The sequence below is a fragment of the Piliocolobus tephrosceles genome, chromosome 8, assembly GCF_002776525.5.
Source record: "Piliocolobus tephrosceles isolate RC106 chromosome 8, ASM277652v3, whole genome shotgun sequence".
Lineage (NCBI taxonomy): Eukaryota > Metazoa > Chordata > Mammalia > Primates > Cercopithecidae > Piliocolobus > Piliocolobus tephrosceles.
This window is the reverse complement of record NC_045441.1, coordinates 93,966,935-93,993,291: the sequence shown is the minus strand read 5'-3', so window position 1 is coordinate 93,993,291 and position 26,357 is coordinate 93,966,935. Positions and strand designations below refer to the sequence as shown.

At 36.0% G+C, this 26,357-nt stretch overlaps 1 protein-coding gene and 1 pseudogene across 1 annotated transcript in view; one reads left to right on the top strand and one right to left on the bottom strand.

The window, feature by feature from the left end:
- The window catches only part of MAGI2 (membrane associated guanylate kinase, WW and PDZ domain containing 2), a 1,516,313-nt gene that overhangs the window by 481,365 nt on the left and 1,008,591 nt on the right, over positions 1 to 26,357 (bottom strand). Inside the window, exons 5-6 of the mRNA XM_026448702.1 lie at positions 22,983 to 23,193; positions 11,183 to 11,262 (exon numbers count right to left, since the gene is read on the bottom strand). Of these exons, the coding sequence (XP_026304487.1) occupies positions 11,183 to 11,262; positions 22,983 to 23,193 (291 nt within the window). The remainder of the gene's footprint in view (positions 1 to 11,182; positions 11,263 to 22,982; positions 23,194 to 26,357) is intronic.
- On the top strand, positions 7,574 to 8,076 carry LOC111527273 (annotated as a pseudogene).

Sequence of the window (26,357 nt, the reverse complement as noted above, 5' to 3'; positions counted from 1 at the left end):
AACAAACAACAAAAGCAAGCAAACAAAAGAGAAAAGCCTACTCTCTCTGGCTGAGGGCAAGGAAAGGGGGAGAGTAACTGGGACATGGGGCAGTCTTTTTCCTGACCCATACCCAGCAGCAGTAGTAGGTCCCTTTAACCTGTAAGTGGTGGCATCAGTAGATCCCAGAAAGGGCAACACATCTTGCATCCATAGCAGCAGCCGGAAGCACCTGCACTGGTGAGGTCAGTGAATCCCTGACATCAAACCTGGTTAAATATGGAAAATAATATAATCTCCAAGAATTACAACTTAGTAGTAAGAAGTTCAGGGACAAACACAATCAATACAATTTCACATTGATTTTGCATTGCTGATTTGAAGTAGTACCTTGGGAATTGTGGTTCTAAATCTATTTGAGTTCTTTACATAGTTTTGGTATCAAAACACGAAATAATGGTTGCTTTTTTTTGTCTGAAGGCAACATCTGTTATCAATTGGTAGCAAAATCAGGTATGGGTGACCCATCCTCTTCCCCACACCTGCCTATATCATGTGGGCAGAGATAACAGGCCAGAGAAAACACTTTCCATCCTACAGATCCAGTGTCTAACATCCCTACTAGTCACAATAGGTGACCTAGAGAAGTGCTTTCTGTAATTTGCAAGTGGCACCAGCAGGAATATATGAGGAGCTCCGAAGTCAGGAGAACTAAGCAGACCAAAATAGCATTGAAGAGCTGTGCAAACTAAATGCATTTGGAACTACAGCCTACGAAACAGGCCAGAACCTACATACCAAACCGAAACACGGACATTCTTGGCTAAAATGATAGATTTTATTTTAAATGTCCATTTAAAAATGGTCTGTATAAAGAATGTCCAGGATAAACATAAATATAAGCCATGAACCAGGACAAACAAATTGGATGAGAAAAGACAACAAACTAATTCTGATAACCAAGAAAAATGAAATGTCAAATTTATCTGACAAGGATTTTAAAGCAGCCATCATAAAATTGCTTTAACAAGCGATTATGAATTCTCTTGAAACAAAAAATCTCAGTAAAGAAATAGAAGTTATAAAAAAGCACTAAATAGAAATGAGAGAATGGAAAAATAAAATAATAGGAATTAAAATCTTGCTGGGTGGGTCAGTAACAGAGTGGATATAACAGGACAGAACAATGAAATTAAGGACAGATCCACAAAGTTTATTCAAAAAATTCAAAAACTGGAAATTGTTTCTATTTCACCAACTTGAAAGCAATCAACCAATTCCTATAAAACTACAAACTACCAAAACTAACAAGATGAAATGCATAACCTGAATAATCCCATAACCATTAAAGTGATTGAATTTATAATTAAAATCCTCTTGAAAAAAATCTCCAGGACAGTTGTTTTATGGAGAATTTTACCAAATATTTAAAGAAAAAATTGACACCAATTTTACACAATCTTTTCCAGAAAATATAAGAGGAAGGAATACTTACCTACTCATTTTATGTGGCCAGTATTACTATGATACTGAAACCCAATAAAGACAGTACAAAAAAATTACAGACCAGTATTTCTCATGAACACAGACACAAAAATCCTCAATATTATCAAGTTAAATAAAACAGTATATAAAAATAATTATTCACCATGTCCAAGTTGGACTTATCCCAGGTATGCAAGGTTGATTTAATATTTAAAAATCACTCAATGTAATCTACCATGTCAACAGTTTAAATAAGAAATATCTTCTGATTAGATGAATTGAAAATAGTGTAGATGCAGAAATTACAAGAAATCTACCAAAAAGTTCCTACAAATAAATGATTTCAGCAAGTACTTGAGATCTATGACCAACACATGAAAATCAATCTCATGTATATATTCTAACAACAAACATACAGAGACTGAAATTAAAAACACAATACCCATTTACGTTGCTCAAAGAAAATGGAATGCTTAGGTATACACTAAACAAAACGTGCAATATATTTTAGCTGAAATTACAAAACGCTGATGAAAGAACTCAAAGAAGGCTTAAATAAATGGAAGGGCTTATCATGTTCATGGATTGGAATACTCAACACAGTAAAGATATATATTATTGTCGACTTAATCTGGAGATTTAATACAATTCCTATCAGAATCCCAACAAGATTTTCGTAGTTCTAGAAAAGCTTATTCTAGAATTCATATAAAAAGGTAAAAGACCTAAAATATCTAAGACAATTTTGATAAGAGTAAAGTAGGAAAATCACTGTATTAATCTGTTCCCACATTGCTATAAAGAACTTCTAAGACTGAGTAATTCATAAAGAAAAGCAGTTTAATTGACTCACAGTTCTACATGGCTGAGGAGGCCTCAGGAAACTTATATTCATGGCAGATGGGGAAGCAGGCACATCTTACATGGCGACAGGTGAGAGAGAGGGTATGTGTGAGTGCAGGAAAAACTACCATTTATAAAACCATCAGATCTTGTGAGAATTCACTCACTATCATGAGAACAGCATGGGGCAAACTGCCCCATAACACAATCACTTCCCTCTTTTGACTCATGGGGATTACAGGTCCCTCCCTCGACACATGGGGATTGCAACTCAAGGTGAGATTTGGGTGGGGACACAGAGCCAAACCATATCAATCACTCTGCCTAAATATTCAGGTTTACTATATAGCTGCAAGAATCAAGACAGTGTAGTACAAGTGAAAGAATAAACCCATAGATGAACAGAATCCAACAGTTTATGACAAAGGTGCACACACAATTCCATGGAAGAAGAATAGCCTTTTTAACAAATGGTGCTGGAACAGTTAGATATCCATAGGAAAAAAAATAGAGAGAGAACCTTAATCTAACTCTTACACATTAAACAAAAATTAAGTCAAAATACACCACTGACTTAAACATAAAAAATAAAACTATACAATATTTAGAAAAAACATGAAAAATAATTTGGGACCTGGGGCTAGTTCTTAGACTTACTACCAAAAGTCTGATTCATAAAAGGAAAAATGATCACCTGGATTTATCAAAGTTAAAAATATTTAGCCATAAAAGATCCTGTTAAGGGGATGGAAAGACAAATTGCAGACTTGGAGAAAATGTTCATAAGCAACACATCTGTAAAGACATGTAAAGGAACTTGTATACATACAGAACTTTCAAAACGGAGTTTAAAAAGTAAACAACTGGCAAAAGACATGATCAGATTTGCCACTAATTAGGATATAGATATGACAGATAATCATATAAAAAGATGTGCAATATCATTAGCAATTAGGGAAATGCAAATGAAAACAAAAAAGCAGTATCACTATACACCTGTGAGAATGGCTAAAACTTAAAAAATACTCATAACCTCAAATGCTGGCAAGGATGCAGATAAATTGGATCACTTGTTCACTGCTGGTAGGAATGTAAAAGAGCACACCCATTCTAGAAAACAGCTTGGCAGTTTGTCCTAAAACTGAAACGTACTTAGTATATATTCCAGCAATTGCACTCTTGGGTACTTAGAGAAGTGAAAACCTATGTTCACACAAAAATCTGTATGCAAACGTTCATAGCAGCTTTATTCATTCATATTAACCAAAAACTGGATAAACCCACAAGTCTTTCAATGGGTACCCTAAAACAGACTGTGGTACATCCATGCCATAGCCTACTGGCATAGTATACTGCAATAAAAAGTAGCAAACTATTGATACACACACTAGAATGTATTTCAGTAGAATTATTTTGAGTGGAAAAGTCAATCTCAAAAGTTTACACACATTATGATTCCATTTGTAGAATATTTTTGAAACAAAGTTACTGAAATGAACAGATCAGTAGCTGTCAAGAGTTAGGGATCGGTCAAGGGGAGGAGATAAGCATGGCTATGAAGGGGTAGCATAAGGGAGCCCTGTGGTGATGAAACGGTTCTGAATTTCGATTGTGGTCATATTTATGTATAACTACACATGCGATATAATCACATGGAACTACACACACATACACACACACACACACACACACACACAGACGAGTACCTGGCGAAACATGAAGTAAGCTCTGTAGATTGTACCATTGTCAATTTTCTGGTTTTGATATTGTACTGTATTTATATAAGTTAACATTGGGGGAGGCTAGTGAGGGGCGTCTAAGACCTTCCTGTAAATTCCTCAGTAACTTCCTGGGAATTTATAATTATTTCAAAATTTAAAACGGTTTTAAAAAGTCACATTTGAAAAATTTTGAAATCATTCTGCTACTGTACAAACCAGATTTGATGATGTCATTATTATTTTAAAAGTTGTATGCATTGAGGAGTAATGACAAGATATAATTCATTGCTCTACATGCGAGTAACTTGAGCAATTAAGAAACAAAGTAGGACAGAATTTTGTAATCCTTACCTAGGCACTACTTTATAGCCACATGAAATATTAACAGGTAGAAGGAGAAAATACATAAATCATTGGTGCAGGAAGGATATTCAAAATACTTAATAACTTTTATGGTCTGGACATAAACCAATCAATAACAGATTCTGGGGCCAACGAGAACAGATGCCAGCCACAACCCAAAATTTGGTACTGGTGCACAACAGTGGAATATCCATCCTACCTGATTTATTTTCGATAAATTGTACTATTTCCTCCACAAAAGATTCATAGTCCTAAAATGTTGGTATTTCTGAGTACTTTTGACCCGAAAAGACTGGAAAGGGCACTATATTATTGGATGAAGCATACCTCAAAATGTTGCTAAAGCACATCACGACTAATACCAGTCAGCTACAAAAGGATTGCTTCTATTAGGATATTTGAAATTTTCTCCTTTTTTACAAACACATATAAAATATCAGTACAAAAACAAAATCACATTCAAGTTAATTTATTATATTTCAAGGTAGGTGTTCAATATTTGCATATAAATAGTTTTTACAGTTTTGAACTTTTAGTACATGAATAGTTAATACTGTTAGAATCTTCTTATGAGTTCTTCCTTGAGGAAAGATTCCAAGGTGCTTTGCGAACATAATCTTAGCAGGTTTATCAGATTAGAAAGATAAATACTGAAAGGTAAAATTAATTTGGTCGTACTTAATTTTCTTGAGAAATTAGGATCACTAATTGTCGAAACAAATTTAATGAGAAAGGCCAAAGCCCTTATTTAAGGGAAGATAAACAATGTAATTTAGAAACAGAATCTGAAATATGAACATAAAAGTATGAACGTTTTAATCAGTGTGTCAGTTTTATAAAACTCATTTAAGAAATGAATTGAAACTAATTAGTGTTTTCTACTATTTTAGAAAGGCAACTTCCTTCTGCTGAAAAACATCCTGTTTAATAAGTATTATAAAGCATGGCATATGCTGTCTTTGTTCATGCACATTGTGGACACTTTTTTAAAAAGATAGATTAATTAATTAGTTCAAAGCATTAGTTAATTCCAATTGAAATGCACTACTCATGCAGGTAAATGGGTTAAGATTATGTATTTTTTTTTCCTGTAGTAACATAAGAAAACTCACTTAAAATTCATACATATTGAATATAGAAACAAAGTCACCCAGTTCATGCAGATGTAATTATAACTTCATGAAAATTTAGAGACAGCTTAACAGGTTGAAAGGGGGAAACTACCCAGTGTATTACTATCAAGTTGGAATTACCTAGATGGATAATTTTAGCCTATATGGATTTGTTCGTTTCCATTTTGCCAGGACATTCTATAGTAATTCAAAGCTGTTAAGGTAGGATAACTATTCAGAATTTTTTCCCAGTTATCTTCTGTAAGGCTCATTTGCTGGCTCAGAGTATTACCTGAAGGAAAGAAAATGATCAGTTATGTAGAACTGATGGTGCTACAATCATGATGCTTCCAACATGTGAAGGTAAATCTGCATGAAAGAGGTAGAACTCCCATTTTACAGGTAAGAAAATCTAGGCTCCCAGAAATTAAGTACCTTGCCCAAGAACCCAGAGATTTGGGTTTGGAACAGTTTTTCCTGACTCCAAATCTTAAACAATTTCTTCTCCTGTACATTATAGTGTGATCCTACTGGGTTTAATAACACTTCAACTTTTAGAAAAGAATGGTCCTACAAGGCTTACTTCACTTTTGAAATGGATTCTAACCCAGCAACGCTCATGGGATGTCAGCACAGAAATGCTTGTGATTGAAAATGTCTCAGGAGGATCCCATATTACTGACTCTGAGGGGAGAAATATGATGGGGCTTTATACACACTTTAACCAAACTTGCATCCAAGTTATTCAGTGGTTAACTGCTATTTCTGTGGCATTTTAAAAAAGACTATATTGGCTTGCTAAACAGCACTCCCCCAAATACTAATATTAGAATCCAGTAGTAGGTGGAGACGTTTTTTCTGCCATGTAGACTGCTGCTAAAACTCCAAAAGTGTACAGAGCTATGACAAATGCACAGAACATAATGACTTCAGTATTTCCAACCCTATTGTGAGAGAAGGAAGTATGTTTTCACATTTAGTAGCAGTATTATCCTTTAAGTAAAAAGGCAAAATGATTGCTTTACTGTCAGCAGAATAAGTGCTTGTTTAATATATATTTGTTCTGAGCCATCCATATCCGGTTTCTCCTTAATACCAATGAGAACACTTTTGTTAGTTTTTTCTCTAGTCTAGTTAGCATCCCCTCTCATCTCTCTTTTACTTTTCTTCTTCTTATGTTAATTGGACTAGGAATTAACTTTACTCATTTATGTAAACAGATCTGAAGATGCAAACATTTCCAGATACATATCTACATACACTACATACCTCTATACATTCATACATACTGAGCACACATATATGACAAAATAATATATAATCTTCAGTTATTAAAATGTAAATTAGGATAACAGTAAAGATTTTATGACATCCATCCCAGTAACATCCAAAATGTACAATTTTAAAATCACTGCACTAAAATTTCTGCTACCAGATAAGATAGAGTGAGTAGCTTATTAGACATGAGAAAACAGAAAGTCTAGATAAAATGTTAAAAACTAAACAGCTTAAAGAAATCAGAAACTAGCTGGAGCAACATGATTCTCAAAAGGGAACCCTGGAGAGGTGAAGGAAGAATCTGCAGTTGCTTTTTGTTGAATCTGGGCTCTTAGAACAGCATAGACTTGGCTTGGGATAAACGCCGCTGCTGGACATTAAAGAAACCAGAAGAGTGAGGACTCTTGAGGCACTGGAGTGACAAATATAGATGTGAGAGATTTCAAACAGTCAGTCAGTTATCTCCTGACATTTGTCAATTCTGGAGCTGTAGGATCTAGAAGCAAAAGAGTTATGCTAAATCCCCTGAAAAACACCTCAGATTTTTGGGAGACTGGCAATCCTGAAGAAAAACACATTTTAAAATATTGGTGTTCAAGACCTGCCAAGAGTAGAGTCCCACACAAACATGGGAGGTTACGGTTTGTCCTGTGGATCCAATTCAGCCCGCCCCAATTTTTGTGTGGCCCATGGGCTAAGAATAGTTTACACATTTTTGAATAGTTGAGGAAAAATCAAAAGAAGAACAATATTTTGTTATGTGAAAGTATACAAAACTCGCCCTGGCCCAAGATGGCAGACGAGGCCACCTGATGTGTTCTGTCTGAGATTCTGGCACTGAAGACTAATGTAGGACCCCAAGATTGGGAGTTGTGGGTGCAGCGACTGAAGAAGGAATATCAGTCCCTTATCTGGTATGTGGAGAACAACAAGAATGCCAACAACGATGGTTCCAACTGGAGTCCAACAAGGTAGCGACGCGGTGGTTTGGAAAGGGTTGGTATATCCATGACCTCCTGAAATGTGATTTTGACAACGAGTTTGAAATTCTTATCACATATCTTACTACTGCCCCAGAAATTGCAGTCCCCGAGCTGGATGGAAAGACAGCAAAGATGTACAGAGGTGGCAAAATATGCCTGACGGATCATTTCAAATCTCTGTGGGCCAGGAACATACCCAAATTTGAACTAGCTCATCCCATGGCTTTGGGGCTGGGTCCACGTCTGGCAGTGGAAATCCCTGATCTGATTCAGAAGCGGGTATTCTAGCACAAAGAGAAATGCAGCCAATGAAGGACCAAGCCACTGAGGCGGGGCAGAGGGACTTTTGATAGGCTTCGGTCCTGTTTTCCTGTGTATCACACTTAACTCATCTAACTGCTTCCTGGGACACCCTCCACCTCTAGTTGTCACTAAGTAGCTGCAGCAGGAGGGGGGCGGGAAAAGCCAACACACCAAACAGTATTGCTACTGGGTTTCTAAGGCTGCACAGGGAAGCGAAAGACTGGTCTTTGGAAAATCAAGAGGCAATTTTTATCCTCCCCCCAAGTGGAACAATATGCGGTCCTGGAGGCATGGGGGTAACTGGAATAGAGTACATAGTCTTTCTGGTTTCAGGAGACAGCCCATCAATAAAAGCTGCTTCCTCTGGTTAAAAAAAATAAAGAAAGAAAGAGAAAAAGAATAAGAAAGTACAAAGAAAGTATACAAAACTCAAATTTTGATGTCCATACATAAATCCTTATCAGAACACATGCATGACCTTTATATATTGACATATGCTGCTTTTGCACAATGAGTGCAAAGAAACTGAATGACCTGCAAAACCTAAAGTCTTTATTACCTGGCCCTTGACAGAAAATGTTTGCCAACCTGCACTAGGCTGTTAGTTGAAAACTCTGGTGGCCAAACACTCAGAGAACAGGGCAAACTCAACCCAACCTCATGCTGGCTCAGTTCTAGTTTGGATTACGGTAATTAGCTTTCACTCTATCTGCCTAGGAGAGGAACGGCAAATCTTTGCTGGAAAAAGATATCATCATTGGAGCATCTACATTTTTTAATACACATTTTATATGTATATTCCTGCATTCAGAAAATTACTGTACTAACTTTTCTCTGAGCCGAAGTGTGATACATATGAAGAATCATGACTTAACTGGCAAGTTCAATTGCAATCCATTAACATCTAGTGTTGTTATTAAGTAATACTAATCTATGTCATTTAAAGAAAAGTAAAACATAGGTAACAATATTACCTAAAAGCACTTTTCTTGGCAAGAAAACTTAAAATAGGTGTCCAGAATAATAACATTCTAACAAACTAGATGTTAGTTTCCACTGTAAAAATGGTCCAATAATATAAAGACTAGAGTCTGTGAATTATTTTGCAGTAAATGAAAACAAATAGCAGTTGACCAAGTTACAAATCATCCTGATCTATAAACTGAATCCTAGAACTTGTTTCTCAATGACATTTGGTTCAGAGGACACCAGCATCATATTTTAGGCATCTACCATCCTGTGAAGTCTGATAAGCACAGATGTGGGAAAAACAAAAAACGCTGAAATGTTATAATTATGCAATATGTTATGCTTGCATCTCTCTCAGGATTTTAAAATCTGATTTTAGTAGCTTTTTATAATAAAAAGCACAATTTATTATTTTATAATAAAAAGCACAATGTGCAAGACAGCTGAGAAGTTCAATATGTCACAGAACTGCAAAATTGTTAAATTCACTTTAATTAGGATTTACTAAGGTTTTACAACTGTGGCATAAGTAAATCATAACTCCCAGTTAGAAAAGGTTATGTTAATTTTCAGACTATCACATTCTGTAACACGTTTCATCAGTGTCAATGAAATATAACCCAATCGCCGGGCGCGGTGGCTCAAGCCTGTAATCCCAGCACTTTGGGAGGCCGAGACGGGCGGATCACGAGGTCAGGAGATCGAGACCATCCTGGCTAACATGGTGAAACCCCGTCTCTACTAAAAAATACAAAAAACTAGCCGGGCGACGTGGCGGGCGCCTGTAGTCCCAGCTACTTGGGAGGCTGAGGCAGGAGAATGGCGTAAACCCAGGAGGCGGAGCTTGCAGTGAGCTGAGATCTGGCCACTGCACTCCACTCCAGCCTGGGCGACAGAGCAAGACTCCGTCTCAAAAAAAAAAAAAAAAGAAAAAAAAAAAAAAAAGAAATATAACCCAATCATGCTTAAAAGTTCAGGTCATACAATAATTGTATGGGATTCAACTGCATACAGTTGTACTATTATACAGAAAGGTACAGATGTGGTTATGAATACAAAATTAAATATAAACTAAAACTGGATATTTGTACATTTATATATGTTCATATAAATTACAATCTCTAATTTTTAATTTAACTCAGTCCCTAGCCTGTGAACAGTTACCTTATAACATAGGAATGCACAATGTCAGATACTATCTGAGAAAGTCAGAATTATGCTTGAAAAGAAAGGCATTTTAGAATTAGACACTTCTTTAAAAGTTAACTTTTTAAAAACTTTGTATAAAGTTCAAATATTCTCTGCTGTTTTCTTCACCTTTAAGAGCTCCTCAATGACAGAAACCTCTGAACAGAGCTCTAATAATTTAATCACATAAAGTATGTGAATGTGGTCATACAATAAATCATTAGAGAGTATGCTATTGATCATCTTAAACTATATGTGCTCCTTTAAAATTAAACTCAATATTTAAAAAAAATTACAAGTATCATCAGTAACAGACTTCACCCATATAATTTATGAATTTAAAAACAAGGTTTACATTCATCTAGTCCTCAAAATTATTTTTAAAAAATTCTTCACATGCATGAAAACAGTCTATTTTAAAGCAGGTCAATATTAGAACACTGAGAACTGGAAAATACTAAGGATAATCTAAGACATGCAGGCAACTGGTTATTTTATTCAAACGCTTGATTCAAGGAAAGCATTTCTTTATAGTTCTGAGTCCTTAATAATTGCTAGAATGCTATGCCTTTGAATACAAACTCAAATATTACAGTGCCACAAACTGTTTCTCTTATGCATCATATCTGACCCCAATTAAAAGATCAGAGTCCTCAGAGCGACATATTGCTAACAAAAAGTCCTTAGTAGGTAGTGGAAAGTCAGGCTAGGAGTCAAACAGAACCAACAGAGACGACAGAGATGTGATATTCAGCACAGTCTCCTCAGAGAGAAAAAGCAAAACCACATGGCCCTGCTGAAATGCCGAGTTAATTCTCTCTCTTATCTGAGCATTAAACATTACATCGTTAAAATTGTTTCAACTAGATTACTGCCTCTTCAGGTGAGACTCTCATTTAAGAAACACAAACATTTTCAAAGCACATTGCTGAAACACTATAAAAACTTAATAACCTACCATTTTCTTTGCACTCTTCTGGAGGTTTAGCCTTTTTCGCAAGTCGTGGATCCAGCCATGATGTTGTCTTTGTGTTATGGCTGAAAAAAAAAGAGATCACTCTGAACAGACACATACTAAAAGGAATCAAGTTTATTCCTTAAGAAAAAAAAAAGCAGGGTTAGTCCAACAAAATTGCAATCGATACACTTAATTTGCTTACTGGTTCTAAGTAGCCCTGAAGGAGGTGTAAGAGTAATTGTGCAAGGCAGCTGTAAATTTGGCAACCTCAGCTCCCTGTCCTCAAAGCAGCTATTTTTATTAAAATCAACTAGAATGTTGCCAAGTTAACCTCATTGAAAATGCAGAACTCATCCAGAGCAAAAGGAATTTATTACAAATACAGGATTCTCCAGTTGGAAGAGCACAGTCCACCGGCTCTGATAATGTTTCCTGAGTTTTGCAAAAGAATTATTTTCATCTTAAACCTACCCTTTTCATAAACAGTTGTTTTGTTACCCTTTAACTACAGAGCTGGCAGAGGCAGTACAAAAGTGATGCAGATTATAGCATGTTCTTGGGATTCCTGCATATTCCTCAATAAGTGATTAATAGCAATTTTATTAACTCACATTAAACTATCTTTCATCCAAATACTTTCAACCCAGCTCAGAAGGTAGGGGATAAGACTGCCTGCATTCTAATGTTTCTGAAATGGAATTTCCAGAAATTAATGATAAAATAATATTTTTGAAAAAATGTTTTCTTGTAAGACTTTTGCCAGAAATTTAAAAAGTAAAGGAGAGATATTCTTAGCGTTTCTTAAAGTGGTCGTGAAATAACCTGCATTGGAATTACCTGGTGGACAATGCATATTAACAATGCATATTCTGGGTCCACAAAGAACTATCAAAGAAGAATCTTTGATATGGGACTACACAATCTCCATCACAGGCAAGCACTCCCAGTACTTCTTATGCACATTACAATTCAAGAACCACTCATGGCTTGTAATTGCTCATCGGGGCCAAAATATTTACTGTGTACAGCTGTCTCAAGCGATCTCATCTACCAATGGACAAATCATCAAGAATGCAACATTTGCGAGGGCCTTGGGAAAAGAATGAGCAAAGGCACAGGTGTGGGAACGTGTGAGGTGTTTCCAGGGAACAGTCAGAAGGCCAATGAATGAAACATGAAAGGAAGAAGAGAAGAGAGGATGGAAACAGAAATCAGAGCCAGGTAATAGGCATACTTTAGCACAGTTGTAAGAAGGTCAAAATGGTAATGATGATACAAATTGCACATGTATTCTCTTTCTTGAATGACATTTAACTATATGTTGCCAATCATAACCACAAATGTTAGCTAGATAATCTGATAAACCAGTCTGTACTTGCAATGAAGGTTAGAAAATTCACCCAGGCACTATATTTAATCACAAATATGTAAAAACCAAGTTCCTTCTTAATGGAGGAACTTTCAAGGCAGGAAGGAGGGAGGATGGAGTCAAGATGGGTAGCAGAAAGCTATTCCGAGGTGTTAAATCACTCTTCAAATAGCATTTTCTGAATGATCATCCATCCAATCTGTGTAGGTATAGAGCCATCTATGATTTGAGAACTGTGACATAAAGACCCTTGGGTCATGAAGTTTCTGCTCCTGAAGAAGATGCCATTTTATTTCTGACTTTCACATGGGATAGAGACAAAGTATTCTCCATCATATTCTTAACATTTAAGAGCTCTTCGATGATAAATGCCTCTCAACGGGCTCTAATAAGTTGATCAGATAAAGGCTGTGAATTTGATCAAATAATAAATCATCAGGAGAGCATGCCAGCTTTTATTTTTTCCTCAATTTGACCCTTGTAAAGTCTGGTGGTACTTCATTATCAAGTTTTGGAAGGATATAAAGTATTGCAGACACTTTCATCTGGTTCTGGCCTTTGTTTGTATGTCAATATAATCCAGCATTTTCTTCTGAACTAAAGACTTGAAGCTTAAGGATGCAGGTTCTGACTACTCCTAATGTGAGGATAGGGGCACTGGGTTCAGTGTTTGCTGCTCTCATTTTTTAAAAAAATCACGAAAAAATGCTCTTTATAGACATGCCTCAGTTCAAATTGTGTGTGTGTGTGTGTGTGTGTGTGTGTGTGTGTGTGTGTGTGTATGTCTATGTTTCTATGAGGTGGGGAGAAATCTTGGGAAGTAAGCAGGAAAATACATTTCTCTTCTTTTCGTACTCACCCGCTTCTTCCGAATCCTTTCCCCTTTTCGGAGAAAAGTCATTTCTAGGCTCCTTAGACATATTCACAAAAGCAAACACATCCTTGGGTAAGTATTAAGGGAACATTACTAAGCCACTGCAGAGAGTCCAATTACCATTTCTACTGCACACCACCATGGGTCTCAAATACTGGCTAATTTAGTAGAGAACTGTGAATTTTCCAGCTTTCCTGAGTTTATATAAAGCATTTCATTACAGGCTGATTTTTTTTAGGTTGAACTAGCATTAATGGTATGTCACTTTAATACATTTTGACAGATTGAGTCTCTTATAGTTAACACCATTTTTAGCTGATCTTCAGAAACGATTCTGAAAGCCATGTGGGTAGTAGTTAGCTCCAGTAATTGTCTTAAACATCACATGAAGATCCAGCACAGTATTTTTCAACAGTGGTTCTCACCAGCCTTGTAATTTGCAGGCTCCTCCAAGATTCCTTGCAAATAGGATATTTTTAATGCATTGGGGGACAACAGACCAACCAGCTTTTCCACTTCCCTTAAATTACATATTTTAAACCTTAATAATTCCATTTGCAAACAGAATCAAATGTCGGGCAGGAAACTTTGTTCAAAATGGGATCATTGAGGGATTTTTCCACATTCTGCGTACTATCAGGTTTAAGGAGGTTATTTCCTTTCAGTTCCCAGCTAGGGCAGATTCAGGTGTATGACATCAGTTTTCTGCATCTATCCAAACTGTGTGTCACATAAATACCGGGAAAAGAACATGCCAATGCTAGATAATTTTATATTTCAATTCAAGTTTCCTTAACAGAGACACATACACATACATAGGCTACATTTGCACAGAAACTTTTCTTATTCCAGCCGGAGAATGCAACAAATATTTTCTAGGAACTTTGAATCATACTAATATACTACTTCATGTATTTTTAGGATAAAGCGAATGTGCGAATGTGATGATCACGAAAAGTGAGAGGTCAAGTGAAAAAGCCAGTAGCTATTTAAGTTCAGTCAATGTCATATTTTAAAACTTGGATGAAAACCAAACACAATGGTTTATCTTATGGGCATATCCCAAACTCTTCTCTGATGTTAAACTAAACACTGGGTCTGTCTAGAGGACTAGAATAAGCCAGAAGTGAAATTTCAGTCAAGTCCGCATTTCTAGTTTAAATTCATATCAGAATGGCCTTGAAAATATGCAATAGGCGGATCAGTTGTACAGCATTCCTGTACAACTTGTACGCTTAAATTTTGCCAAACTGACAGAAACAGCAGGTTAAATAATACCCTATCTTCTGAGAAAACATTCTTCTCACATAGAACATGCTTCATTTCAACAGGAAAAGCTATTTACAGTGCAGCACACCGTTGCAAAGTTATTCTCACTATCTCGTGTCGTTTCTCGATTGTCTACTGTGTCAGGGGAAGCAGCAGAACTTTCAGATATGTCCCTTCATTTAATGCTAATGAGCCTTTGTGGCTAAGTATTATGAATTCCATTTTATAGATGGAGAAACCCAGGTTGGGGGAAGGTGAGTAACTTGCCCAAGGCTAAACAGCTAGTGCATGAAACCGAAAGAGCCAGCTAGCATTAAACCCAGATATATCTGACTTCCAGGTACAAGGTTTTCTTTTTGTTTTTTTTGGTCCGAAACCAGAGGCATCTGGAACCTCACACTCGACTTTTTACACTGAGGTTCATTTCACTCCCTGGAATAGTAATCAAGAGTCTGTTTCCCAGCTTCTGCCAGTAGTTTAGAAACAGACCTTTACTTACTATTTATGGATGGTAATTATTAAATTCCTTTTTAAGTGTAAATGCTTTGCACTTAATAAGTATGATATTAAGTTCCATGTTCATAGAGAGAAAAGAGAGCACTGTGATTGAGGAGGCATTGATAATATCACTGGAAAAGTTTTCTCCTTATAAACTTAAATTCTGTATTTGAATCACTTTCTTTTTCTTTTTCTTTTCTTTTTTGGCAGGATCTGACTCTATTGCCCAGGCTGGAGTGCAATGGCATGATCTTGGCTCACTGCCACCTCCACCTCCTGGGATCAAGTGATTCTCCCACCTCAGCCCCCAGGTATCTGGGACTACAGGTGCATGCCACATACCCGGTTAATTTTTGGATTTTTTTTTTTTTTTTTGTAGAGATGGGGTCAAATTCCTGAGGTCAAGCAATCTGCCTGCCTTGGCCTCCGAAGCGCTGGGATTACAGGCATGAACCACCACGCCTGGCCCTGAATCACATTCAAATCAATTTTTCTTCATTCAAATCTGAATATTTTTCTAAAATGAAGTCTTCTTAGAAAGCTGATTCATATAATCTACATATGAATATTTGGTCTTAGAAGCTATATTAAAGAATGATGTTATTAAGAAATGCTATCAATGGATGCACTATTTGTTAGGAGCAAAACTTAAAATTTTCGTATAGATCATGCCATATTCTATTTTTCTGTTCTAGCTTTTCATTCACTCTATTATTCGCTCTATTGTTTGTCCAGTCAGGGCACAAACCTCTTTTCCATTTCTTAGGTATATACATAACTGGATCTTCAAGGGTAACCTAATTCAAACCTAATATTAAAACATGCTCTCCGTTCCTAATTTCTGTTTCCTTTTCTTTTCTTTGCTTCTTTAATATCGCCAGAGCAAAATGTTTTCACTGCTGTACAGCTATTGGAAAAATTCAGTTTCATCAATTGAAATGTTCTTAGTGAAATGAAAAACTTTTATTATTAAACACATTCCTTTCCTTTGCTCTGTTTTCTCTAAAACTAGAAACAGACTTAAAATGATGATTAATAAGTCCTTCACATAGCCAATTCTGAATCTCAATCTTAAACTGATAGCTAAATGATATTTCCCCCCACCCTGGGAAATACTACGCCAGAAGAATAACAAGAGATTAAAGCCAGTGACATTTGATTGCATAAAACAATCTTCTGAACAAGATAAACAAGGTTCAGGTAAATATTCTGGAGTCAATAGCAATTCAAAATGTCTGTGGATGATAAGGTTTAAATAGTAGTAGTGATATAGGTTCAGAAGCAGTAATAACAGACTGATGACTTGACTTTAGGTTTAAACAAACACTTTTATTATTATTATTATAAGTTCTAGGATACATGTGCAGAATGTGCAGGTTTGTTACACAGGTATACACATGCCATGGTGGTTTGCTGCACCCACCAACCTGTCATCCACATTAAGTATTTTTCCCAATGCTATCCCTCCCCTAGCTCCCCACCCTCCAATAGGCCCTGTGTGATGCTCCCCTCCCCGTGTCCATGTGTTCTCATTGTTTAACTCCCACTTATGAGTGAGAACATGCGGTGTTTGGTTTTCTGTTCATGTGTTAGTTTGCTGATAAACATTAATTTTTAAAGGTATATAAATTGAGTAGATTTTACATCATAGTCAATAAAATCCTCAGGATATTATAACATTTTCCAAAAGACTTTCTCTTCCTTCTATATCATCGTTTCAAAGTAATTATTAAAGGCAATGATCGGATATATCTAACGTGATAAACAGTGGAAACTTGTTCCTTCAAGACTCCACTCGCCCAAAGTTTCACTACTTGTTTCTACCTACACATAGGTAATACACAAATAAAGCTACTGTCAATGAGCACTTTAGTGGTTGTTTCCTAAATAATACTCCTACAATTTCTCTTAAGCATATGAATATTTGCATTTGCCATTTTACCTTTCATGTGTTTAGAGAATATTTTTAAAGAAGTTTCATTACAAATATTGTTTTGGATATTGTGGATGTGTATTGTACACTATTTTGTCTAAAACATTTATTTTCTGTCTGGGAATTATACCAGAATCTTGTGCAGGCACAAGAAAAAAATTATGAAAAAATATTCAATGTATCTCCTGTTTTTGTAATACGATTGACAGTAAGCCTAGACCAGATTTTGTGACTAGTAAGATATGTCAAGTATAGAATAAGAAAGTATATTTCTGGTGTTCCTGCATACCAAAAAAATTGATTTTACATTTCTATACAATAAATTTCTAAAGTATTTTATCTTTTATTTAATACATGATGTTAATTTTTTTTTGGAAATGGCAATTGGTGATTTAATTAAAACTTAAGGAGATACAGAAATAGAAACACAAAAGGAAACAAACTAATTGTCTGTCTGTTTAGAATTTAAAAGCAAATTCAGCCCTGACAAATATTTGGAAACCATATACAGCCATGACATTTTTCACAGATGTGATTTTCAGTTTCAAAAGCCTGCATTTAAAAACCTGTTATTTAAGATGACATAGTGTTCACTGCCATTCAGGAAGATGGCAGTAAACAAATAGGTTCTTGTTGTCTTTTTGTTTTTTGCCAAAGTAATAGCAGTCTCTTTTGTGTCACTAACTAAACTGACTCCCAAACAAAGAAGCAATTTAATGGGATTCCCAAAGCATGTCAATCCAGATTAACCCTGTGGCAGTTCTTCTTTTATGGAACATTTAGCCTCTGGAGTAGTGAATTGCTCGCCAAGAAACTTATAAAACAAATACTATTTGTAATATAAAAGTTTAGTTTTTTTCCTCAGCCAATGTTTGTTTATATCAGAGGTAGTATGAAATAATGGGAATGACTTTGTAGAATGAAAGAGTTATGTGACCTTGGGAATGTTAATTTGTCCAAGGATGCCTCAAAGTCTCGTCTATGAAACGTGGATAAACCAAACACTTTATTGGGTGGTGGTGATGTGAAGCAGGCATCACAGCAAACTGGTTAAGGACAAGGACCATGGAGACAGTCTACATTCCATGAAAGTCTGAATCTTGTTAGTTTTTTTGACTACTGTATTCTCAGGGTTTAGAATGATTCCCAGGATATAATACATGACCAATAAACCTCTGTTGAATAAATAGAATCAAAGAGCCCTGGCTATGTCTGACTTTATGGCAAGTAGTTACTTCTAAAAGCTTCAGTTTCATAAAGTGAGGATTAAGTGAACGGAGTATAAATGCTTAACAGATGAACCATTGTTGTTAAGTTAACCCGAACACACCCTTAAAAAGGTAGGCGCTTGATATATAACTCATTTGAATTTACATATTCTCATTTGAATTTATAATTAATATACTGCCTATTTCAAAGATAATGCTAATGAAGATGATGACATGAGTCAAAGAAACTACTGGTTTTACACAGTATTATACATTTAAAAGTCTCCTGAAAATTATGAAACATAAGACATTATTACTATTTTAAAGCATGTTTGGAAGAGTGTGTTCACTCAAAATTTAAAATTATGCTGCATAAAAATATTTTCTCAGCAATTCTCCTTTTCCAATTCAATGTCATTCTATAGGATAGAAGAAATCTGCTTTTATCAAAGGAAGCAGTTTGAGTAGTGTGGGAAACATAGTGGGCCCACTAGTTTACCAGGGTTGCTGAGGGCAGAAAAAAACCTTTGCCTCTTAAATGCAGAACCTCTAAACCTTCACCTCTTAAATGCAGAACTTCTAAAGGACTGAGTCATATAACTATTTTGCAAGATCAAATAAACCAATAAATATTTCAAAACATAATTGCATAATAAAAGACAAGTAAATGGAATTGCTTGTTACCTTAATTCAAAACCTATACTGTTTAATATATGTCTTTTAAAACTACATATTTAAAATTAATGTTTCAGTGTAGAGTTCCTTTATATTTAGAAATAACTATTATATCTATCTATCTATCTATCTCTCTATCTATCTATCTCTCTATCTCTCTATCTACCTATCTACCTACCTACCTATCTATCTTATACACAGAGCCAAAGGATCATTCTCCTTTGTTTCACTTATTTTCTGTTTTGTCATGGTCTTCATTTCACAGGAGACAGACTTCAGCAAAGTCTAGTGAAAGGGTGGGATCTGCCAGAGGAGAGTTTCATTATTCTAAGCAGCTCCCACAATATCTGCACAAGAGAAAAGTTTTTACTGATGTCAGTGCTTCTTCCCTCACAAATCTCTCTCATTTTTCTTCTCCTTTCTTTTCCCTCTGGTTTATCTTCCTCTATGTGGTATTCTACCTTTCCTTTAAAAAACATGTTTTTACTTATTTTTTATTTGATAAAAATTATATGTACTATATTTTTGAAAATTGCTGAGAGTAGATTTTAAGTGTTCTTAACACACAAAAAATGACAAGTATGTGAGGTAATGCGTATGTGAATGAGCTCAACTGAGCCATCCCACAATGTGAATCTATTTCTACTTTCCCTTTCTATCATGCATTCTGGTACATAACTGCTTCAGGACTACCTCTGAGTCACATGGTAGCTTTGTCCTTAAGACATGTCTTATTGCTCAACCATGCTCCCTCCCCAGTCACTGTCTCCTGTTCTACAAGATCTGTTTGCAAGGGCCTTTCATAGTATGGAGTTTGTTAGTCCCATAAGAATTCTTTGTCATAGCAGCAAAGGTACTCACAGATAAATGACAGTGGGTGGAAATGTTGATTTAAATGTAATTAGGAAAGGAAGGAACATTCCAGGGCAAAGAGTGAAAACAGACAGGAGAAAATCAGTGAATACTAAAGAAAAAGGAAAGCACAGTAAACCATAGGCAGAGAGGGGGGAAATTGTAACGTTGTTGGTGAGATGGTACGGACATGAAGGACCAGACAAAAAGACACTGATTCACTGCCCGCTCTGTGATACCTGAGTTCATCACACTAAATCTTGAGGTTCAAAGGTAACCTTTATGAAGGACAGATGAATCACAAACTGGGGGTAAGGCAGAGGGTGTCGGGGAGCAGGCGGGCGGGAACGCCTCCAGTCTATGGAGGAAATTAAAGCAGGTGTCACAGACTACCTCGATCCTGCCTCCTCTGTTAATCACTTTCCAGACACAGTCACTTCCACCATGACTCCAGGCTCCTTCTTTCACCTTATTCTCCCTCAGCATCAGCTCTTTCCCCACAGATGAAATTGTTTCCTCCACTTTGTTTTAATTTTCCACCTCCATCCATCTCTGCTCCTAATACTGTCCACCAGTCCTTCCCTCCAACATTAGGAAGATTAAAAAACAACAAACTCAAACAACAACAACAACAACAAATGCCACTCCTTTGCTTGCCTTTCAAAGCACTAATGATCCAGTGAAACAAAAACTAAGCAGTCATTTCCTGGGATTTACTAACTAATACATACTTCTCTAGTAGGGTCAGGGGTTTCCTCACCATTCCTAATACACCTAGGGACTTCATCTTTGTAATGACAGCTCCTGTACCTGGACTGCTCTATCTACCCATTGCTGACTTTTCAAGTCTATGTTATCTCACCTTCTCTGTGGTGACCCTTTTATATCTTAAATCTATTCTAAGCTTTGGCTTCCCTGAAGAGTATTACAAAATTCAGAAATTGTTGATCAGTTGTTTATAACTATTTGTCTCTCTTCCCCATATTGCCAACAAGTTTGAAAGCAAGGACAAAATCTTACACGTTTGAATGCCAACACTGGCTGACTGACACGAGTCATAGAATCATTTTGCTAGATTCTCTCAAGCCCTGACTGACCCTCACTATTTCCTATACACCTGGAACATAAGTTCTGTCTTCTGAAGTTCCTTTTCTTCATAACCTCAATACCTGATGCAGTTAAAAGAGGAAAGTTTACTTTACAATCATACACAAAAAAGGTTTTTATGATTGCATTATTGGAAACATTGTAAGAAAACAGTCTTTAATCAACTTGTCATGCTGCTTTCCTTTTATTATTTTCATATAGCCTTACTCCCCTTGTCTTATATAATAAAAATATGTATATCATCAACTTCCTTATTCTGAACATCAATTGTTCTGAACATCTATTTGTGACCTCATATATAAGATTTGTATTTTGAGTTCTGGTCTGCAATGGTGTCATGCTGTCTTCATCAATATCAAAATTATGTTTCTAGATATGAGTATTTTTAATTGTTCCCTTTTTTAAACATTCTATTTTCCAATTAATTGATAAAAGATGCCTTGGTCATTGATTATAGCAATAAGAAATAATGTAAGAGATTCTTATTCCTTTTAAAATTAGAACATTTTCTGAAAGGTGAACACTATTGATTCATTTTCTACAAAACACTGTTTCTCATCCATGTTGGAGTCAAGCAGAGCACCGAGTAATTATCTGATTATGTAGTCCCTTGGTTACATGTATCAGAGTTTCCAACTTCACGTGAGAATTAAATAATGGTATGTGGTAACATTTCAATTTCACAACTGAATTCTGCCTATAGAGATCTAAGTTATAAATCACTCCAGGTTGGAAAAGAAAATCCAGTTTTAATGTATTTTTTAAATAATCAGAGTTTTCGTATTTTTATCCACTGTCAAAACTGAAAACTTCAGTTTCTATTATTTTCACTCTTTGAGGCTTATACAACTTTGAGAGGATAAGGTTGTTCATTTACATTAGTTTCCGTTTTTATTCTTACTAATGAACATTTTGGTTGTCTTGTGCATATCAACAACTTAATTTTGTGCAAAGATTTTCTATTTTGGAATTTTTGAAAAGTTGTTTTAATCCGAGAAGCTAAAGAAAAGCCCGACATTATTAAGATGTATACAAAAAATATATTTTAAAAAAATGTCCTAAAAGAAAGATTAGGTTGAGTATTACCAAGAAGTTCAGGATTTGCACTACAGTTTCCTTAGCAAGTCACAAAAATTGTAAGCAATTAATATAATGGAATATAGTAAAAGGAAGTATAATGAACTATACAAAGCCAAATTATTTTACTGACATCTGACATCGGGGTCAAATGCTAAAAACATTTTCTTTGGCTGGGTGCAGTGGCTCACCCCTGTAATCCCAGCACTTTGTGAGGCCAATATGGGCGATCACCTGAGCCCAGGAGTTTGAGACCAGCCTTGGCAACAAGGCAAAGCCCCATCTCTACTAAAAATACAAAAATTAGCCAGGGATGGTGGCAGGCACCTGTGATCCCAGCTACTCAGGAGGCTGAGGTGGGAGGACTGTTTAAACCCTGGCGGTCGAGACTGCTGTGAGCTGTGATTGTGCCACTGCATTCCAGCCTGGGTGACAGAGTGAGACCCTGTCTCAAAGACAACCAACCAACCAAATGAACAACATCAATATTTTTTATTTTGTGACCTATTACTTCAAATAGTTGCATTCTATTAAACTCCTGGACATAATGGTGAATATCCCTTCAACTAGCTTAGATAATAGGAAAAAAAAATTTCATTTTGACAAGATGGGGGTCCTAGGAGGAGTCGAGTAAGCACTTTCTCATGATATCTAGACTATTCCTAATTCAATAATAACATAACATGGAGATTTGTCTTTTTAGTCACAGTTATAAGAGATTGTAGGGTGCAATTATTTAATCCATTATTTGATTTATATCTGTATTCTAGGATGCTTTACTGTGTTAAGGCACTATCCCATTATTCTCTCACAAATAAAAAAGATGTTGCCAGAAGTTCATGTTGTTTTTTTTTTTTTTTTCCACGTCTAACTTGCTACATCATTTATATCCTGCTATGATCTTTTTGGCATTGTTGAAAGAAATGTGTGAAACTCACTCAATGAAGTAGACTTCACCCTTCTCTGTATAGGCCATTTCCCAGTTATCAGGCAATGGGTCTGGTTCCTCATTGTCTTCAGGTTTAGTTGGCTTTGTGTCATCCATCTGCTCCTTCAGCTCCTCAGGCTGACTGTACAGTGGTGCAGGATAAGGCTGGGAGGGCATCTCCCCTGAGGCACCTGCACTCTTGTCTTCATGTTCACTGGATTCTGTAAGAGAACAAGAGCACGTGGTTAGTTATTCCAGCCATGGTAACTCTGGACTGAGTATGGAGAATGCTGTACCAGGGAATAAACTCCATGAATAAACTCTGTGAAAGCTAACAGGAAACATTTCTGAAAAAGCATAATGATCACTAGGCCTATTTGAGCTCGCCTTTCACTCCTCATTGTCATCTATCTTTCAGCTAATTATTGTTGTTTACAGAATTGGAGGTTTGAAGGATGTAATGTAAGAACCATTTCACAATACAGGTATGAGCAGAATGGACCCCTGAAGATGTTCATATCCTAATGCCTGGAATATGTGAATATTGCCTTACATGGCAAAAGATGATCTACAGATGTGATTAAGAACCCTGAGATGGGGGGATTATCTTTGATTATCCAGATGGCCTCATCTGGATGATTATGATTAAATGTAATCACAAGGGTCCTTAAAAGTGAAAAAAGTAGGCAGAAAAGAAGGGTAAGAGGGAGAATTGACTACTAAATCATGGCCAAAGAGATGCAATGTTGCTAGCTTAGAAGATAGAAAAAGACCATAAGCCAAGAAATATTGGTGGCCTCTAGAATCTTGAAAAGGCAAGGATATGGATTATTTCCTAGAGAATCCAGAAAGGAACACAGCTCTGCCAACAAGAAACACAGCTCTTCCATAGTTTCAGTTACCCATGGTTGACCATGGTGCAAAAACAGATGATTACAGTACAGTAAGACAGTTTGAGAGAGTAGAAGACCACCTTCACATAACTTTCATAACAGTATATTGTTATGATTATTCTATTTTATTATTTGTTGTTAATCTCTTACTGCATCTGATTTATAAATTAAATTTTATCATAGCTTTTTTTTTTTGTATAGTATATATAGGATTTGGTACCTTTTGAGGTTTCAGGCATCCACTGGGGGTACTGGAGCACATCCCTCATAGCTAAGGGGAGTTACTGTACAACAGAGCAAAAAATACCTTAAGAGAAATGGTAACAGGCTTGGAGGACAGACCCAAGATCCCCAACATATAAGCAGTATGAGTTCCAGAATGAGAAGAAGGAACACACAAGGAAGAAATAATAAGTCAATAAACAATAGAAGAAAATTTATCTAAGATGAAGAAACACCAGTCTGCAGATTGAAACAGTTCACTGAATCTGAGGCCAGATTAATGAAACATGCAGACACCTGGATACATCTAGCTGAAATTTCCAAACTACAATATTAAAAGGCAACTTTGGCAGCTTCCATACCGAACAGATGTGATTACTTATAAAGAAAAGAGGAACAAAAGGGCATCAGACCTTTTATCTGAAATACTCTAAGCTCAAAGAGAAGGTAACATCTATAGTAACTTGAGAGAAAAAAAGGTATAGTAATCCAAGAACTTAACTCTACCAAGATATTCATCTATCTGGGCAAAGATAGTCACTTTTGAACATGCAAAAGTTCTGAATGTATACTCTCCAAGCATCTTATCTGAGGGCAAAATTTGAAAAGTTACTCTTACCATATCATGATGATTGAATCAGAGCAGAGGTCTCAACATATGGGGAGAAAATAAAAGGTAGGAAGATGATATGGTTTGGCTGTGTCCCCATCGAAAATCTCATCTTGAATTGTAATCCCCACATGTCAAGGGCAGAACCAGGTGGAGGTAATTGGATCATGGGGAAGGTTTCCCCCATGCTGTTCTCATGGTAGTGAGTGAGTCTCACGAGATCTGATGGTTTTATAAGTGTCTGGCATTTCCCCTGTTAGCACTCACTCCATCCTGCCATCCTGTGAAGAAGGTGCCTGCTTCTCCTTTGCCTTCTACCATGATTGTAAGTTTCCTGAGGCCTCCCCAGCCATTTGGAATTGTAAGTCAATTAAACCTCATTCCTTTATAAATTACTCAGTCTCAGGTATTTCTTCATAGCAGTGTGAGGATTAACTAATACAGAAGAAGTAAATCCTGGATAATATAGTTAAATGTAAATGGAAGATGATCACATTTCTGAAAATTTGTAGAATGTGTTAAAGACAGATTATAGAAAGAAGAAAAATACATGAAGACCTAATCAGACCATGGGTTTCAAACTTTATCTCAGGAAAGCTCAGGTTCTAGAAAGTGAAGAAAAGGTAGGAAAATAGAGACATTCTAAAGCTCTCAGCAGTAGGCACTTCAGAGAGTGAGTATATGAGATAATTTTAAGGACTCATCCCTTTTCATGGGATGAGATTATTGGGCAAATAATTTGGTCAAAGTGTAGGCTTAATTGTATAGGGGATATTTTTGAAATATCTCCTAATGTGTATGTTTACTGAGCTATTCACGGATTTATTTCCCCCCCATTTAGTTTTTCTACTGTCAAGGACAAACCATGAGTCTTATTTGTTGGGGAAGAGTAGAGCAGGTACCATCGAGAGAAAGTAATATCATTAGGGTAAAAGAAGGAGAAGTTCCTTAACTCAGAAACTAGAAGGAGAGCACTACTGAGATTCAGAGGGGCTGAAATGTAGTAAGAGGTAATGTGAGCATAAGGCAGCCATCTTGGAAATATAAAATTCTGCAATTGTTTGGGATCATAATGCCTACCAAAATAAAAAAATACAAATACACACAGACTTTGAGTTATCCTACTTTGAGAACATATCCTCTAGAAATAAAGGCAGTATTATATAACTATGCCTACATAATACTATTTTTGCAATATTGTTTGTAGCAGTAAAACCCTGGAAATGATATAAATGCTTATCAATGAGAATATAATTAAATAAATAAATAATGGTTGTCATTACCATGGAAACCTATGTAGTTTAAAACCAATGAATATCTATTGACCTTGAAAGGTGCTTGTAATTGTTATTTGAAGAGTAATCTAAGTTGCAGAGAAATGTATAGTATTAATCCTATTTTTCTAAATAAGCAAATATTAAGGTCTCTAAGTGATATGTAGTTATATGTCTGTATAAGCATGTATATAGACTGCAAGGATGTATAACAGATTGTCAGCTTTGATTAACTCAAGATAGTAAATTTGGATGGGGGTGGGAGAAGCTTCTTTTACATATCTTTGCCTTCATTGGGTATCTGTTGTTTTCATAACTTCAAAAGTTAATAGATTATCTAAATGAGTAAATTAGAATATCATCTTGGTGTCACTATTAATTGCATG